Below are 17234 nucleotides of genomic sequence, written 5' to 3'. Positions count from 1 at the left end.
CTATACCGAGCGAGTACGGGAGACCTGGGAACATCGCTATTGGCCCCTTCGAAGGACAGTGTTTTGGCGCTCTCAGCCGGCAGACAGCGCAATAAGATAAGCCTAGATCAGCACATGCGGTGGACAGGCTTGCCCTAAGTTTGATTTCGAACTCCCAAAGGCTGAGATCAGCCAGGTCGCGAACCGGCGGCCATGTTCATAGCCACGCATGGGCATTGTCAGCGCCTTAAGTTATAACCGCAGTGTGGTCGTATTTGCTTCGTGGCTGTTCTGCCAATGATCGGTCATGAACCCGCGGTAGCTGGTGTATTCCTTATCCAATGGCCACATATGATCACCACCCCGTGAATATACCACCAAGGCCACGATTAGACTGTAGTAACATTTTGAGCATCAACTCTGACAACTCATGAGAATCAACCATTGTATCCAATTCGATCCAAGGCTGCTCAGAAATCCCAACACTAGAGTGCATATCGTAGTCATAGCGGAGACAGCCGTGGGTTTGAGCTGTACCTTCAACTGAAATTGCTGAAATCAACATCGTACGAACATATTCAAACTATGCCTAGAATCTTGGTGGTGCTATAGAGTTTCGGCAAGAAAACCAACTAGGATCCATAGGCTGTTTGATTAGAGAACGAAGCTCAGGAAACCTCTCGCAAGCACCCATCTCCGGCGCCATATGAACCACATGCTTCGCGCTAGCAGTTTTAAGCGACTTTCAACTCATATGATGGGATGTAGTATGTGACCGTACCATTGTTCACATACTGCCACAACGCATCATGACATGATTCAAATGATGGTAAAGAGCTTACGAGGGGAGATATGGAGCACACCCTAGACATGGCTACCGGCACCAATCGATCGTATTATGAACGAATGATGATCTGCTTGTCTCAATCTAACTGTATATAGTGGTTTAAATATAGAAGAAAAATAAGCAACCTAGCCTGATATAACAAACCAGAGATAAATAACTCTTGTAAGGAAATGGCGGAAATCTATGCATAAGCTTCAGTTGACCGGAACTTGCGGTTCTGATATCCGAATTAGGAAGTTGCCAGTATTACTTAGTAGGTCCTATACAAATCACAAGAGAACAGAAGTCGGGTTAGAATCAAGCAGACAGACAAATATACGTTTAGTTGAAACTGCTTTCTATCGATTAGCTCGCATAGCTCAGTTGGTAGAGCGCGTGACTAGTAATCACGAGGTCAGCGGTTCAAGTCCGCTTGTGAGCATTCTTTTTTCCATTATCTCTTTTTCTTCAGTTTTTACTAATGTTTATCACTATGAAATCTGATAAACTGATGGGCTTAGGCGGAATACACCCTGCGAACAAGGCCTGAAGCTATTTCTTCACTTGAAAGGCTGCTTCCATGTAGCCCAGCAGATCCACGACCCCGTCGACTCTCTCCTGTAACGCCCTGGACGGCTGTCACCCTCGACATCAACTATGGTAAAAGGGCGTTATCAGAATCGTGATAATATCTACCTTCTTATTCCCTTGAGGAAGTTATAGATTCAGCAAACGTCATTTGCGCTCATATTCAACGAGAGTATGGATTCTTGTGTTAGATTTTTTTTTTTTTTTCAGAGCCAATTTCCTCGGGTAACTCTGCCGTTCTACTCTGTATCAGATGAGGCTGTGCGGCTTCAGTTCTTACTACGGAGCCTGTACAAAAGTTATGCCTAGTCCAGGTTAGGAAAACGCAGAGCTGGACTTCAAGTGCAAGCGTGTGAGCCGGGTTTACTTCGGTGATATTTAGCGTAGGTAGCCTGTGCTTGTACATAGTTCTTGTAAGTCTGGGCCAAGCCACATCCATGTTTGGAGCGTCGCGGGCTAAAATGGTGCAAACAGCCAATGTTTTCTGAGACAAGTTTGTGTTGTAGGCTGTAAACTATATACGGAGTAAAAGTAGCGGCCAGTTCTTCTTCCGGCGTACTCTGCCAAACCAAGAGAAAGCTGACACGAGATAATGTCGTATCTTTCTGCATAGCCACTTCACCACCAGGATCGAATCGGCTGGGGATAAAAAGAGATGCCTAAGTCGCTTAGCCAGATAGAACTTTCTGCAGACAACAACAGGATGTCTGCAGCTCGAATGCATGACAGGGTTAAGGCTGCTGTGCCACACGCTTACATACCGCCGTTCTGGCCAGGAAACTGAGACAGAACGAGAGAGTCGAGAACCGAGCGAAGATTAGATTGGGAATCTTCTCAAAGTGCCTAGACTCGGCTTTGGTAACCACATTTGACAATAAAATTGCTTGGTACAGTGTCCCGTGAATATCGGATTTCACAGGAGTGTGGCTTCGGCTAGCCCTACGTCGCGGGACTCATGGCTCGGGATCTAAGCCCTTCCGCAAAAGATCTCATACGATAATGCGACATGATGAAGAAAACTGGGGCTTTGCTGAAGCATGTGGTCTCGCTACCAGTTTCATGGTAAGTTAGATGTTCTGTATGTATACTCCATCTCAAACTCACGAATTGAGAGAATGCGGTTTGCGAGGACATTTGGCTGGTTCTTGATATTCCCGAATCTTCATACCTTAAGAGTGCAGAACCGACAAGGGCGCCCGACTGGAGAGGCAACTGAATGCGTTACGGCGTGCCTAAAAGGTAGCTGGTTCGATGCGCCGCAATAGGGGTAACCCACCACTGAAAGTTGGAGCCCTGGTCTAGAATGCGTTTTCTCTTTCTAGAACAGCCCCGCGGCCATGGTCAAACGATCTGATAGTTAAATCCGAGCTCGGATTTGGGGTAATACGTATTACCATACTGTGACCCATACTTGTGCTGCTCCACACCACTTCGCCCTGAGAGCCAGAACAACTTTCGTTCCTCAAGTTGTATTTGCGAAGCTGAAATAATCCCGAGGTCCATGTTCTAGAATACCTACTCTGTATATACGTTCAGATATATAAGGATTTTTTGCCGGCGCTGAGTTCCAGGTTAAGGCTTTTGTTAGATGTAAGCTTCGGTATTTGATAGGACTACCCGCCGGCACCCCCACTCTGTCTGATTAGAGTTTTGCAGCCCCGAACTGAAGAATTGCTTTCGACTGGGTGCCGCTTGTCATGATGATGGATGGGATAAAGCCGCCCACAACGCACGCTGCGAAAGCGGTGGCACTTTTCTAGGCAATTAGTACTGCCATACATTAATAGTTGCCCTAGAATCAACCTGGCAAGTGATGAGGAGGCTGGTTGGGCAATCCAAAAAGAAAAAAACAGCAAAAGACACAAAAGGGTATCAACCAGACGTCTTGCACATAAAGATTTATATAGAGAGTTTATTGCCTTCAGGTATGTCAATGAAGAGTGCCTTTGGACAGATATATCATTATCCGTCAAAAGACCAAGCATACCATTAGTTTATTTATCTTTTGTACTTGACTATCTTGCCAGGACCGCGGCATCGGCGTTGTTCTCACTGTTGTGTTTAACATTTCAAGACAATGAATGAAGATGGTTTAGGCGCCACTCCGGATCCACCTACGTCATTTACCTGAGATGGTATATGCAGGGGTTGATTTAGTCCGATTGGTGGGTTGCAATCGCTGCTGGTCAAAAACCTGAAACAGAAAAAGAACAAATCAAAAGCGGCACCGTCAGTGGGGCATGCGTGGTCTTTGGTAAGACTTGTTGTGGCTTTTGCAGTCCAGAGGGGAGAGTACGAGATCTCGGTACTATCGGGTCATAAAAAGCAAAATATAAATGCTCACAAGCGGACTTGAACCGCTGACCTCGTGATTACTAGTCACGCGCTCTACCAACTGAGCTATGCGAGCAGTTGATGGAATTCAATGTCTATATAGTGCTTTATTAGCTAGTGCCAACGGAATCGTCTTGACGCAAGCTCTTGACCCTCGCACATTCCATTCCACAAGAAGTCAAATTTATGGCTTCTAGGGTCAACTGAGTTTCGTAGTGGCTATGTGGCTATGCAGGTATGGTTTGGGGTATGATATCTACCGAACTCAGTCACAGACAAGCGGTCGCAGGTCAGTATGTACTTAAGAGTAGTTGTTTCTCTATTGTTTGGTACTGCTTGTAACTATATTTAACCAACCACTAGGCGTGGCGTTCGTAAAGCCACGCACATAATCCCAGTGTCCGGTCTATATTTCCGTAATGGGCACCCTTCACTTTACGAGTAATTCGCCGGTTCAAACTTCGAAGCTCTCATATTATTCTGCTGCCTGAAGGAGGGTAAATATAGCACAACACAGCCCAGTTTCAGCTCCAATATTTGTGCGCAGTGTAGTCTTGAGAGGACAGATATACTACCATTGTAGTTGCCAACTCTTCATCAAATTGAGGAGTGAGTATCTTACTTTGTAGACTGATGTAGCACTCCCGAGCAGTCAACCTTGTATTGTATCAGAATACAGAAACAAGGATGGGAGGAGCTGCAGCACTAGCACCGGTTTCAGGAGCCCTAGTCCGAGCTTGTATAGCCAACCGGGAAACTCACGGGCGCTGAATCAGCAGAGGACACGCAAGCCTCTTTTACCTGTTTCTATTCTCTCCGTAAATTACCGGTATCGCCGTTACCCCTGGCGCTCCCCACTACGACCCACCGCCTATCGTTCCCTCGCCCTCTTCAGACCTCACCATCCCAGCGCCCGGCTTGGTTGATCTTCCATCCACCTGTCCCTGTTTGTTTCTCCATCTCCTGCACCATCCATCTTGTCCCTTTTATCACTCTATTCATCCGCTTCTTCTCTCCTCGCCCTCAGTTGATGCCGGCCTGTGTTTGACCCGTTGCTCTGCACCTCCAAAACTTCGCTCTCGCTTTTTTCGACTCTAACCCCTGTTCGATCGCTCGCTTTATCCGTGTACTCCATATAGCCGAATCTCGACCCAACTGTTCCAGTGTCTTGTGTCTTGACTACGAGGTCTTGAAATATCATCCAATCTATCTTTCGCGATCTTAGCGGCACACAGATCATAACATGGCGACGCTCGCGGAAAACCCGGTTGTCGCTCAGACGTCTTATGATCAAGACCTCGACTCGTTCCTCAACCTGGACCAGCTGGGCTACACCCCTTCAGAGCCAGCACGATCAAAAATCGGCCTGCCAACATCGCATCCTGCTCTTCCTAGCTCAGAATATGTTTCCAGCGACGCAAGAAGTTCCAGCTTTGCCTCATCCAGTCAATCACCCGTCGCTTTTCCGGCCCCTAGCCATCAATATGAAGAACACAAGCAACAGACAGGCATTCCGCCTGGTGCCTTGGCTCAAGCTATCCCTTTCAACCAAGTGATGCCCTTTGGCGCTACAAACCCTGGCTTCGCCGTGAATGGCGACATGTTTCAACCTCAGATTAAGCGCGATGAAGCGCCCCTGGATTTCAACTCTACCCCAACCCGGAACATTTCTGAGATGGACCTCGAGTCAGACAGCATCATGGCTACGGTTCCCGGTTTTTATGTCTCGCAAAATTCAACCAATAACCAATTTGTGGACCCGAATGCTTTGGGAGGACAGGAAGTTGTTCCCATGGGTTCCTCCACACAAGTCGGACGCATGTATCCTGGCATGCACCAGCAAGCTGCCATGGCCAAAGCCGCTCAACAGCAGAGACAGAATGAGCTGTTGCGTCAACAGCAACAGCAGCAACAACAACAACAACAACAACAACAACAACAACAGCAGCAGCAGCAGCAGCAGCAACAGCAACAGCAACAAATTCACCACCCACATGCCCCAAATGCATCAGTCGATGAACGTATCTCACGCCTTCTACAGCAGATGAAATCTGCGTCTGTGACGCCCTCAGATTCTTCCCCATCGCCGTCTGCTGCACCATTGACAAGAACCAAGAAAGATGAGCAAGATATGGATGAGGATGAGAGGCTCCTCGCCAGTGAGGAAGGCAAGAAACTGAGCAGCAAGGAGCGCCGGCAGCTCCGCAACAAGGTTTCAGCACGTGCTTTTCGATCTCGAAGGAAAGGTGAGTTTGGATTATTCTTATGGGATGATGCCGGGGTTTGAAAGCTTCGTACTAAATTCATTATACAGAATACATCGGACAGCTGGAGAACGAGGTCGCCCAGAAGACCAACGAAGCTCACGAACTGCGCCAGCAGAATCGTGCTCTTTGCGACGAAAATGCTCGTCTGACGGACTTGGTTCGTCAGCTGCTATCGTCCCCCAGCTTTTCGCACTATTTGGATGAGCAGCCAAACGTTAATGGTCTCCCCAGTGCTCAAGTGCCATTGCCTCACCTGCCGCAGCAATCGCAGAACTCAACTATCCCGCAATCCGCGCTTCAGCAATCAAACCCTGTCAAAGAGCAAACTCCCAACCACGGACAGCAAGGATATCAAATGCAACAGCAAAACTCCCAAATGGGAATGATGATGGTTCCGAGCCAGGGGATTGATGTCTCTGCAATGAACATGAACAATGGTGGCTGGAATTCTGGGATCGACTTCAATCCCTCCGTGTTTGCTGTTCTGGAAGTCCCTGAGCCTCCCGTACTAGATTTCGACACTCTTTCCGGTAAACCGTCTGGGCTCGAAGGGATCAGTTTCACCGACGTTTCTAGCAAAAGGGACGCTTCATTCCTCTCATTCTCTCCCCATGAAGAACAAACGGCTGTGGACGCTGGGGAGGTGAACGTTGATGTTGATGAATCCGACCCGGTTCTTGCACTGTTCGCCGACCAGCCACGAAGATCCGTGTCGACTATCGCACAAGATCCATCCTTAGATGGTATTGAGGTCGGAAAGGCTTCTAACTACGAGCTTGTTGTCGAAAGTGACTTTGAGGCCGCTGCCAGTCGGCTTGCCTACCTTTGCAAAAGTATGGAAGATGCCTGCCAACGTGTCTCCATGATGACTGCTCATCTCCAATGATTTACCGTATTCTATTCTGTTTTCATTCTCGCAATGCCAAAATTATCCTATGGAGCTATTGTTTCTTTTTTAGTGCTTCAATCCTAGGCACATCTACACGTCATGTATACCATCATTTCCCTCGTGGTTTTTCCTTTGTGCATTGATTTTTTGAAGTACACTATCTCAGCTGGACATCTATATTGTTATCGGCTGTTACATTGTTTCCCCCTCCGGAGTTGAGGTTGGTCTGGCGCTTTCTTCTGGGGCTGGTTCTTTATATTGGTTTTGCAATTGTTAGCGATTGGACCTGGTCAGGCAATGGGATGGCTATAAAGCCAGGGGTAAATTCGACTGGGTATTTTAATCGTTCGCGTCTGGTGTCATTAATATCAATGGTGATAGTGTCCATTATCCTCGAGTATACTCCTGCTTGTAAATTTGTAGTTGTCAGTAGCACAATTGGAGGAAGCACTATTTGATTGGCGTTGAGGTGAAACTATCCGTTTCGGGTAATAAAAAAAGTTGGGCGGCGTTCTTCGCAAGACCTCTTCTTGAGTCTACGGAGTAGCTCATCGCCATTAATTAATCCCCGCAATTCTCTTTACTGCTGCGGATGATAGTTTTGACTCATAACTCTTCACCTTGATTTTCTTGTTTGTCCATTACGCACCTGTTTGTGTGACTCATATGACAGCCCCTTAGCTTGCGTCTAGGTTCATCCTCCATCAGCCAAATTGGCTTCCCTTCGGTTACCAGCAAGGCTGTTCAATCAAGCCTCTCGTGGGCCAGCCCTGCTCTTACTTCACCGTGCCGCCATCCGTCCACTGTTACAAATAAAAGGAGGCCTTCGCGCATACTCTACAGCTCCCGCAGCCTCGATAGTCCGCTCCCTCAAGCCCTCCGAGAAAGACAATTCGAAACATTATACGAAGAAGCAAAAGCGATCTTTCGTCTACAATACATCACCTATTCTGGAACCACCCCAAATTCCAAAAATCGGAATTACGCAAATGAAGTTCTACTATCAGATCTTGACGACGCCGACGGCTGATACCCCAGGCTCGGCGCTTCTCCTGCATTTCCCAGGGAAACGTTATCTTTTCGGCCAAATTGCAGAGGGGTTCCAACGAGCATGTACGGAACGAGGGACAAAGTTGACGGACGTGTCTGATGTTTTCCTGTCGGGTCGGATGGGATGGGACACAACTGGAGGCTTGATTGGCATGATTCTTACGAAGGCCGATGCTCGCGCCAGTTCAAAGGAGGCTCTGGAAGCCCTCGAGCGCGAAAAGGAGGCGAATCGACAGAAGCGAGGGTGGACCAAGAAAGATACGAAACAAACGCCGGCCAACGCAGAGCTCGAAGATCCGCAGCACGACTTGACTGTCCACGGTTCAAAGAATCTTGCTCATACCCTGGCTACTGCGCGGAGGTTTGTCTTCAGACAAGGTTTGCCCGTGCATACGAAGGAGTACGACGCGGAAAGTGTTGCAAAGAGGCTGCGCACTGATCAAAGCGACCCCTTTGAAGTGCCGACTTTCTCGGATGAAAACATCAAGGTCTGGACCATGCCTATCAGCCCGTCTTCTACTACACCACGTTCGCAAAGCCCTAAAAAGAGGAGTCTTGACGAATTTCGCGAAGATGTGCGGGGTTTAGTGGAGGTGGACCAGCAATCCAAGGATCAATTGGTGCGGCAGTCTGTTGTGTCTCATATGTTTGACTCAACTTGGACTCTGGATGCATTGGAGGAAACCCGTCTTGCCGACGTCAAAATGCCAGCGCAAATCTTTGTACGAAATCCGGAGACCAAGGACCTGGACAAGTACACAGGCCCGCTTCCTGGAGGAGATGAGGAGGTTCCTGAGATGACCGTTCTTGTCCGTAAACCCTGGCCCGGCGCGTCGATCAGCAAGATCCCAACAACCACACCATGCGTTGAGAGTCTATGTTACATCATCAAGAACCACGACCTCCGCGGAAAGTTTGATGCTAAGAAGGCAATCGCTCTGAATGTCAAGCCTGGCCCTGACTTTGGTGCTCTGACAAGGGGTGAAACTGTCAAGGCTACTGATGGAACGATGGTGACACCTGAAATGGTGTTGGAGCCTACAAAGCCTGGCAAAGGACTGGCAGTAATGGACCTCCCGACTTCGGATTATGTCGAGAGCCTGCTAAACCGGCCCGAATGGAAGTCCCCCTCAGTTGCAAGCAATTTGGCAGCTTTCTTTTGGATCCTGGGTCCTGGTGTCGGGGAACACCCTCGGCTTCGGGAATTCGTCGCTTCAATGCCGAACTGCAAACACATCGTCTCGAGCACGGATTATTGCCCGAACTATCTGACCATGCAGAGTGTTGCCGGGTCGGCCATTCGCATGGCCCGGATAAGGCCTGATAATTACCTAGTCCCTATACACGACAACAACAGTGTTCCACAAACGCAATCCAGTCTGGAAGATCGCATGGCCGTGGATAGCCAAAACCATTCATTCGAACGAGCCGAGCCCGGACTCATCGTTAGTATGGAGCCCGAGTTCAAGATAAACTCAGATGAAGTACCGCGACGACTGAACGCAGGTAGCATCCTGACAAAGATGCCGCAGTCTGCTGTAAGGCGGGCTCGACTAGTTACCAAGAGGCTGCAACATCCGCTACGCCAGGAGAAGATTCAGCAATTTGTGAGCGACATTCCTGGTGCCGATGCGGAGATCATCACGCTCGGAACGGGATCTTCTGCACCTTCAAAATATCGGAATGTTTCCAGCACCCTGGTTCATGTTCCAGGTCGGGGATATTATCTATTTGATTGTGGCGAGGGCACGCTTGGTCAGCTTAAGCGCATGTTCAGCCCTGAGCAGCTGCGTGAAGTTCTTCAAAACCTGCGGCTAATCTGGATTAGCCATCTCCATGCGGACCACCACCTTGGTACAGTCTCTGTTATAAAGGCTTGGTACCAGGAAAACTATCCCAGCGGAGTTGCACAGCTGAGCGAGCCTGAAAAAGACATAGGGAAGATCCTGGAGGAGAAGCGTTTGTTTGTCGTATCTGATCTCATGATGATTGAGTGGTTGGAGGAATATGCTGGTGTTGAAGATTTTGGTTTCGCCAAGCTCACGCCTCTATCTGCCTATCTATACAGGACTGGCGACGAGGGGATGAAATGGTCATTCAAATACCGCCACTGCCGTGCCGACGGCTCTTATCGTGGGCGGGAAGTTGAACACATAAAACCGGAACAAAGTGAACTGAAATTTAACTGCAAAGGATCACCAGGAGAGGAGCTAAGCGCCAAGCTTCGCAAAGCCACGGGTCTGTCCGATATTCTAACGGCATACGTCTCCCATTGCCGTGGTGCAATGGCAGTCTCACTCATCTTCCCTGATGGCTTCAAAGTCTCCTTCTCAGGTGACTGCCGGCCATCGCCTACGTTTGTGACTATTGGACAGGACTCTACCGTCCTTATCCACGAAGCCACATTTAGCGATGACATGGTCGGCTCCGCTCTCGCAAAAAAACATTCCACCGCCCAAGAAGCTATTGAAGTAGGCCGCAAAATGCGCGCTCGCACTATCCTCCTCACCCACTTCAGCCAGCGCTACCAAAAAATCGCCCACTTCAATCAGCCCAAGGAACTCGTCCAGGACAAGTCAGTCACAGCCCGTGACTTCAGGGCACACAAAAGTATCAGGCGCAAGCAAGAAACAGCAGCAGCCGAAGCAGCATCCACAGATATTCCCTTCAAGAACGACATTGATGCGCAGGAGAACATTGCCCTTGATGAACCTGCGGCCTTGAACCCCGACGCCACGGAGTCGTTAGAACTATCTGAGCCTTCAGAGCTTCCAGAACCCGATGCCCCACCACGTCCCATCGTCCCCATAATTGCAGCATTTGACCACATGCGCGTCCGCGTCCGCGATATGTACACACTCGAACAATATGCACCTGCCGTTGAGCGCCTCTTCGATATCATCGAGCGCGCCTCCAAACTCGAACAGAACCAAGCGCGAGAAAAGCGACGGCGTGAGGTCGAGGAAAACGAGAAACGGAAGGAGTTTAGGCGGGAGAACAAGTTTAAAACAAAGCAGGAGCAGATGAGCCAGGAGCAAAGGGAAATGGCAAAGGCGGAGAAGGAAGCCCGCGTGTCTGATAGGTCTTCTTCTCAGTCTCGGCCTCAATCTCCTGATGCCAAGGTCTCCATCTGGGATGCCCCGGAGAGTGAGAGTGGGTGGAGTTCGGATGAGTCTGGAAAGGATGCATAAGTTTTAACGCTTGTTGAGGATCTACAGCAGAAGCAGGAAGGAGCAGGGGCGGGCCAGTTGGGATTTTTAGCGGATCGGAGATCAAGAAGGTTGGGTAAACGTGCCACTCTTTTGGGCCAGGCCATTTGCCATATATATAGTATTTCTTCTTTCCTTTCACTCTCATACTCTCTGTTTTTGTGAGTTGAGGGATTGAAGTACATTTTAGATGCATGATAAAACTCAGACGGTGTACATAGACGTATCCGGGCTCTTCTTGGTAACCATGCACTTTATAATCCTCGGTATTATAGAAGCCAGGTTTTCCTGAGCAATACAATGTAATGCCTTAGCCTGATTAATATGGACCATACTGTTAGCCATTAGTAATTATGGAACCAATCAAAGTTGCAATCACTATAATATATACATTCTCAGATTAGACTGTGCATGTTAGAGAAATTGTATGTACACACCCTGTAACCCGCGACCTTCTATCACCTGAACGATACTCAGACTAGAAACCGGAAATAGCCTTCTCTTTCTCATCCTTGCCATACAACCCCTCACCCAGATTTTGAACGCATTCGTTTTTCCAATTCTTCGGCGTAAATTTATCAACGATTTCCTTAAACGCCTCCAATGTGCAGAACGTGTCGTCGCCAGGTAAGTGATTCTCTGGCTTCACAGCACAGCCAGGGATGCGCACGACTCGGTCATTGTAGCGAATACGGACGTAATTCTTTTGGAGGGCTTGGCGCGCTGACTCGGGGAGAGATTCAAGAGGCGTGCGGGCGGTCGAAGAGGGAGGGAGATGAGTCTTGCGTGAGTTTGCAGAAGATGAGCCGGACAAGAAGGAGAAGAGGCCACTGCCTTGCTTGGGCGCCGGAAGTGCGGTATCTGTGCTTTCAGACGTTGAGTCTGCGCGAGAGAAGAGTTCTATGGCAATGGAGGAAGTAAAAGGAGGCCATCTGTTATCCAGGGTACCCAGACTGCCTAGAATGGCGGCGAGAGTGGTGTCATGGCATCCGCTCATGGCGAACTTGATTGCCTTGCCCTTCTCCACAGAGGAACCAGAAGCGGCGGTTTGGCTGCGCCAGCCGCCATCTACGGCAGTGGCAACCATGCGGTCGACGATATCGCCCATCAGAGCTCCGATGCCAAGTTTACGGTACTCCGTGCTTTCGTTATAACCGGTGAACCACTCATCGACGGCTATGTGCTCCATATAAGCTCGGGCCTTGTTATTGTAGAATTCCGAGGGGAGTCTTGTGGCGGGGCCATGAGCGTCTGTGGCATTAATTGTGTCCTGTATACCAGATAGTCGTGGGTGAGAATCAACAGCCACTCGGGGTGAATTCTCAGGCATCCATTTGCCATAAACACTGTTGATATAGTCCATTTCTTCGGAATTGTTCCCTGTCACGGAATATACGTGAGTATATGGTCAGCGTCCGAGCTTGCGTACGCACATTTTTTGGCTGCTTTATCGGCGAAAAGTCTAGCAAGCTGTCTGAATCGACGGCAGCTGCTCTCGTTGGGAAAGAGCGTCTCCTCTGACACAGACCGCGCTATAATCACTGGCGGTTGAAAGTCCTCTGTACGTGCACTAGCGGGATACATCCCCCAGAATGCCTGTTGCAGAGATTCCAGAGCTCTTGGAATGGTCGTAGCACGGAGATACATGTCCTCTGTGTCGGACTTGATTTTGGGCATGAATCCGAGCTGGTTCACATACAGATGTCGCAGACGTTGGCCGAGCTGGTAGGTCGTCTCACGTCCTTTATCCGTTAATTCGCCGTGCTGACTGTTTGGATCGCAATTAGAATAGGCTAGGATCCACGTAGACTGCCCCTAGGCATAACTTGCCATATTCCCTCAATGTCACCACCTGCACCGACAGTCACTATTGTTTGGTCCCTATCGCCGAATGTCTCGAACTTCCTCCGCCACTTGAAGGCGTTCCATGACGAAAGGTCCTCATTGCTCGCGGCCATCTGGACCATGCGGCGGGCAACATTGCAGTAAGGCCAGTCTTGGGAGGAAAAGAGTGGTCAGCGGGGGAAAGCGAAGACGAGAATCGGGATTATCGTATCAATTACATGGTGGCAGTCCTGCCTAGAAGAATAGATTAGCTCAAGTACCGCCCACACGCAATTGAATTAAGCTGTACATTCTCAAAGCGCGAAGATACCGGCGTGCGCTCGCCTGAGGGTTGGAGTTAGTGAATCGACTTGTGTAGATTGGCCGTGGAAAGCTCTATCTGTACCATGTCGTAGGAACTGGGAGGGGAAGTTAGCAGCGAGACCTCGATTGGGCCATTTCCAAAAAGACAGATCGGCACGTACAACTTGAACTAGCTGGAGTTTCAATTCCTTCGGGTAGAGCTTTTCAACTTCATCTTGGGTGTATGGTCCGCGAGGTATGAGGGTCGTCATTTTGAAGGAACAATAGCACCCGGAGTGCCCAGTACAACAGGAGGTGAAGGAGAGAAAGTTCCCAGCGATCGGAGACGGACAGAAGACCAGCGGTGATGACGCAGAAGCAGCAGCAGCAATAGCCAATCAGCTGACCCGCACCGGTTACCTGCCCACGCTGGATAAACAGCGTACTCCATCGAGGGTCAGTAATCTCTGTGCTGTTCGTCGCTTGCCTACAAGCTTTAATTGCCCCAAGTCCACATGATGCTTGTATCTGGTTATAACTCAAAAAAGCTGGAGAGTTATGTACATAACCCGGAGCGGACAGCATTAGACGCCAAGCCTTATTTATCCCCGGCTTATCGCCAGAGCACAACCTCAACTACTACTGTCCACTGCAGCCTTCTTCAAGTTTCTCTCTCAACGTTTCCACTTGACCTGCCAGTCGATCTGAACCCTGCGAAAGGAACCATTTGAACATACACCTCCATCTTAAAGAATTAGCTCTTCGAAAGACAACTCCTATCGGCCAGGATTCCTCTCTATCTTCTCCGCACACCAACTCCACATAGCACAGCCCAGGACCTTTTATGTGTGCCTAGCCAACGGGCATAAGATATATATATACACTCAGAAACTACCTTTGTGTTGACTGAACTACTTTATGCCCAACATGGGTGTCTTGTTCTGAGCTGAGTCGCTAAATTGTTCGCCTGCAGCGAGACTCTGAAGTCGGGAGTGCGGGCCATCTCATTACGGAGACATTAAACTGCCTAAATGGGCTTTGGGAGGCCCTTACAATTACACTAGACGCTTCGAATTATCAGACCTTAACTTTTATTCTATTGGTGCCGCCGCCCGCTCAGTACCTTGCAATCCTGAGCAAGACACTGATTCTTCCCTTCATCTTCGGCCCATCTCAAGGTTCTTCCTGGAATACAACATTTCTGGTAAGTACTTATTCTGATATACTGTATTCTCTATTCGAGGATTGACGCTCGATAAGTGAACCTGAATAGCCATTGAGATCACCGGCTCCGGTGATAAAGTGGACATCATGGAGGTAAGAAGACGTGATTTCCTTGTGTTATTTGTGCCAACGCATGATATCTGGCATTGCTCTGAGCGGTGTGGGCGCCATCCATTATCCTCTTCCGAAACACCAGCCTGGTAGCCACAACGGCAACTTAAACTTGGGAATGCGTTTACTGGTTTCCTCTCGGCTTACGGGATGGTGTCTGCTGCTAGAGGTCGTACCGGCAATGTACGCTCGGATGTTCTTCTCTTCCATAGGGGTTTCAGATTGGACACTTATCCAATGGAACCCCGTTGCGCGTAATGCCACGGCGAGAATCTTACACTGTATCTTTCACTGGTACCCGGTCTCGATAGATATTCATTCTCAAACCGCATGATTTTGCAAGAGGGACTTGCCAGTTACAGAACCAGTACCTAGCTAAGATTTGAGAATTCCTGCAGGTCGCAACCACAGCTTCAGGACAGGCCACGAGGGTCAAATCCAACAAGCCTCATGATTTCAAGCCTCGTCTTCTACTAATGGGACTTCGTCGGTATGATCCTAGTTGAAAGACCATATATGGCCGGAGCTGAGACTTCACAGGAGCGGAAAGTCGTCCATTGCTAGCGTTGTATTCCATAAGATGCCCCCAAACGAAACACTCTTTTTAGAGTCTACCACGCGCATCCAGAAAGATTCCGTCCAGTGAGTGGGTCATGGCTCAGTCCAGTTGATTCTATTAACACGGCCTATAGTTCATTCATGGACTTCCAGGTCTGGGACTTCCCAGGTCAGTTTGAATACCTTGAGTCTTCATTTGATCTTGAAGAGATTTTCGGAAGCCACGGCGCTCTTGTCTGGGTCATCGATGCGCAAGATGACTACCTAGAGTCGGTTACCCGTCTCAACCGGACTATATTGGCCGTCCAGCAGTATTACCCAAATATCAACATCGAGGTGTTCATCCATAAAGTAGACGGGCTGTCAGACGAATTTCGCACAGATACATTCCAAGATATCGTCCAGCTCATTTCTGATGAGCTCAGCGACGCCGGTTACGAAAACGCTCCGGTTCACTACTACTTGACCTCAATTTACGACTATTCGGTCTTCGAAGCTTTCAGCAAAGTGATCCAGAAACTCATCCCTAACCTGTCTACTCTGGAAAACCTGATAAACACCTTATCCAACAATTGCGGCTTTGAGAAGAGTTATCTGTTTGACGTCCTGAGCAAGATTTATATTGCCTCTGATACCCGCCCCGTTGACATGTCGTGTTACGAGATGTGCTCGGATTATATCGACGTGATAGTGGACATTTCCGAGCTCTACTCCTGGGATCACCCTGACCGCAAGCCCAAAGGCGAACAAAACCAGGAAGCTGAAAGCCACGTTGCACTTCATGACGAAACCATGATCCATCTGATGGAAATGAACAAGTATGTTGTGTCTTTATTACCCTGGTCCTGCCCTTGTTAACCTCTCCAGGTATTTATGCCTTGTCTCCGTCATCCGTAATCCGGAGGCCAAGGAAAAGAAGGGCCTGATTGATATGAACTGTCGCACATTTCAGCAAGCCCTTAACGATGTGTTTTCTCGAAGCTGGGAGCAGGATCCGGAAACCGAGCGCAGCCAGGGTCAGGCGGGTCAAGCACAGCTTGAAGAAGCGCCCACGAACAACTTTTTGTCATTATGATAGCTACAATAAGAAAATATTCTTCTCTCCCTGTTCAATCGACATGCAGGCTTAATGTCTTCGGGTCATTTGTCTAGTTGGACTTGGTAGTTTCGTCGGTGTGGCGGGTTGGTTTGAGCACTGATAAACATTGCAGGCATTATAGCACCGCCTGCTTGCCCACCCCTCCGATTACAGAGGAGAGTAATAGAATCCTAAGAAACTACTGTAAATGATCGAACCGTGTAACCAGGAGGAAAAAAAAAAGAAGAGCGGAAGGGTAAAAATGCTGGAATTGGTGCTTAAGTCCGACGGGCCTTACTGTCAGAGTATTTGCCTGAAGCGGAAAGGCGCCGCTCCATCCACCGGATAGGGAACTACTTTCATCCGGGCCTGCTAGAAAAGAAGAGCCGAAAAAAAGTTTCTTCTCTCACTCTCCCAAACATGAAGTCACCTTCGTTTTTGAGGACTTCTGCTTGCTCATACCATCTGCAAGGTCATAATGCCGATTTTCAGATGCGTATAGCAGTCAACTCTATCGACTCTGTGCTTATCAGCTAATCTTATGGTAAGCACCCATCATCCTCTTTGAAACCATCTCTCCTTTACCTGCCCCCAATCTCGATGATGAAAAAGTTTTCCACATTCGCAGTTTCCACGCTAGCCGTCGCTAGAACCCAATCTAGACGTGCTCTGTGCGCATGTACTTCCTTGGATGTCTGACGAGATTCGCTATCCACGCATTGCTAGTTTTATTATGAGGATTTGTGAGCTTTGCTGACTTAGTACAAGATTCTAGGTATACTTTCAGATCGCCGACGGTATTGTACTCTCCAGGTTATCTCTGTTCAGGGAAAAGTTTTCCCCGTCAGACCTGGGATTTGTCTACTCTGATATTTGGTTCATCGGTACCCGAGATGCTTGTCGGAGACCGAGATATTAGCGTGTCAGTTTCGATGAGCGAACAATATATTGGGTTTTGGAACTACCTCATACTCGTAGGAGACTTTGTAGATGA

General features: G+C 48.7%; 3 protein-coding genes across 3 annotated transcripts, besides 1 other annotated feature; 2 read left to right on the top strand and 1 right to left on the bottom strand.

Moving 5' to 3' along the window:
- Positions 1 to 17234: part of a sequence feature (contig 1.14 1606..364334(-1)) that runs on past both edges of the window.
- ANIA_00951 (tRNase Z) lies at positions 4971 to 11124 on the top strand (the record flags this gene model as incomplete). The annotated part of the gene is made up of 3 exons (XM_653463.1): positions 4971 to 5973; positions 6042 to 6827; positions 7727 to 11124. The coding sequence occupies 3 exons, from the start codon at positions 4971 to 4973 to the stop codon at positions 11122 to 11124; spliced, it is 5187 nt and encodes a 1728-aa protein (XP_658555.1).
- On the bottom strand, positions 11256 to 13553 carry ANIA_00952 (putative acid phosphatase). Its single transcript, XM_050613269.1, has 8 exons — positions 13452 to 13553; positions 13373 to 13385; positions 13277 to 13311; positions 13206 to 13221; positions 12973 to 13138; positions 12576 to 12910; positions 11580 to 12522; positions 11256 to 11520 (listed from the first exon to the last, which is right to left on the bottom strand). The coding sequence occupies exons 1-7, from the start codon at positions 13539 to 13541 to the stop codon at positions 11621 to 11623; spliced, it is 1557 nt and encodes a 518-aa protein (XP_050469098.1). The 5' UTR covers positions 13542 to 13553; the 3' UTR covers positions 11256 to 11520; positions 11580 to 11620.
- On the top strand, positions 14297 to 16267 carry ANIA_00953 (GTR/RAG family Ras-related GTP-binding protein). The gene is made up of 6 exons (XM_653465.2): positions 14297 to 14473; positions 14530 to 14586; positions 15003 to 15094; positions 15145 to 15246; positions 15297 to 15980; positions 16030 to 16267. The coding sequence occupies exons 2-6, from the start codon at positions 14581 to 14583 to the stop codon at positions 16235 to 16237; spliced, it is 1092 nt and encodes a 363-aa protein (XP_658557.2). The 5' UTR covers positions 14297 to 14473; positions 14530 to 14580; the 3' UTR covers positions 16238 to 16267.

Source organism: Aspergillus nidulans, chromosome VIII (assembly GCF_000011425.1).
Source record: "Aspergillus nidulans FGSC A4 chromosome VIII".
Lineage (NCBI taxonomy): Eukaryota > Fungi > Ascomycota > Eurotiomycetes > Eurotiales > Aspergillaceae > Aspergillus > Aspergillus nidulans.
This window is presented reverse-complemented; position numbering and strand designations above follow the sequence as displayed.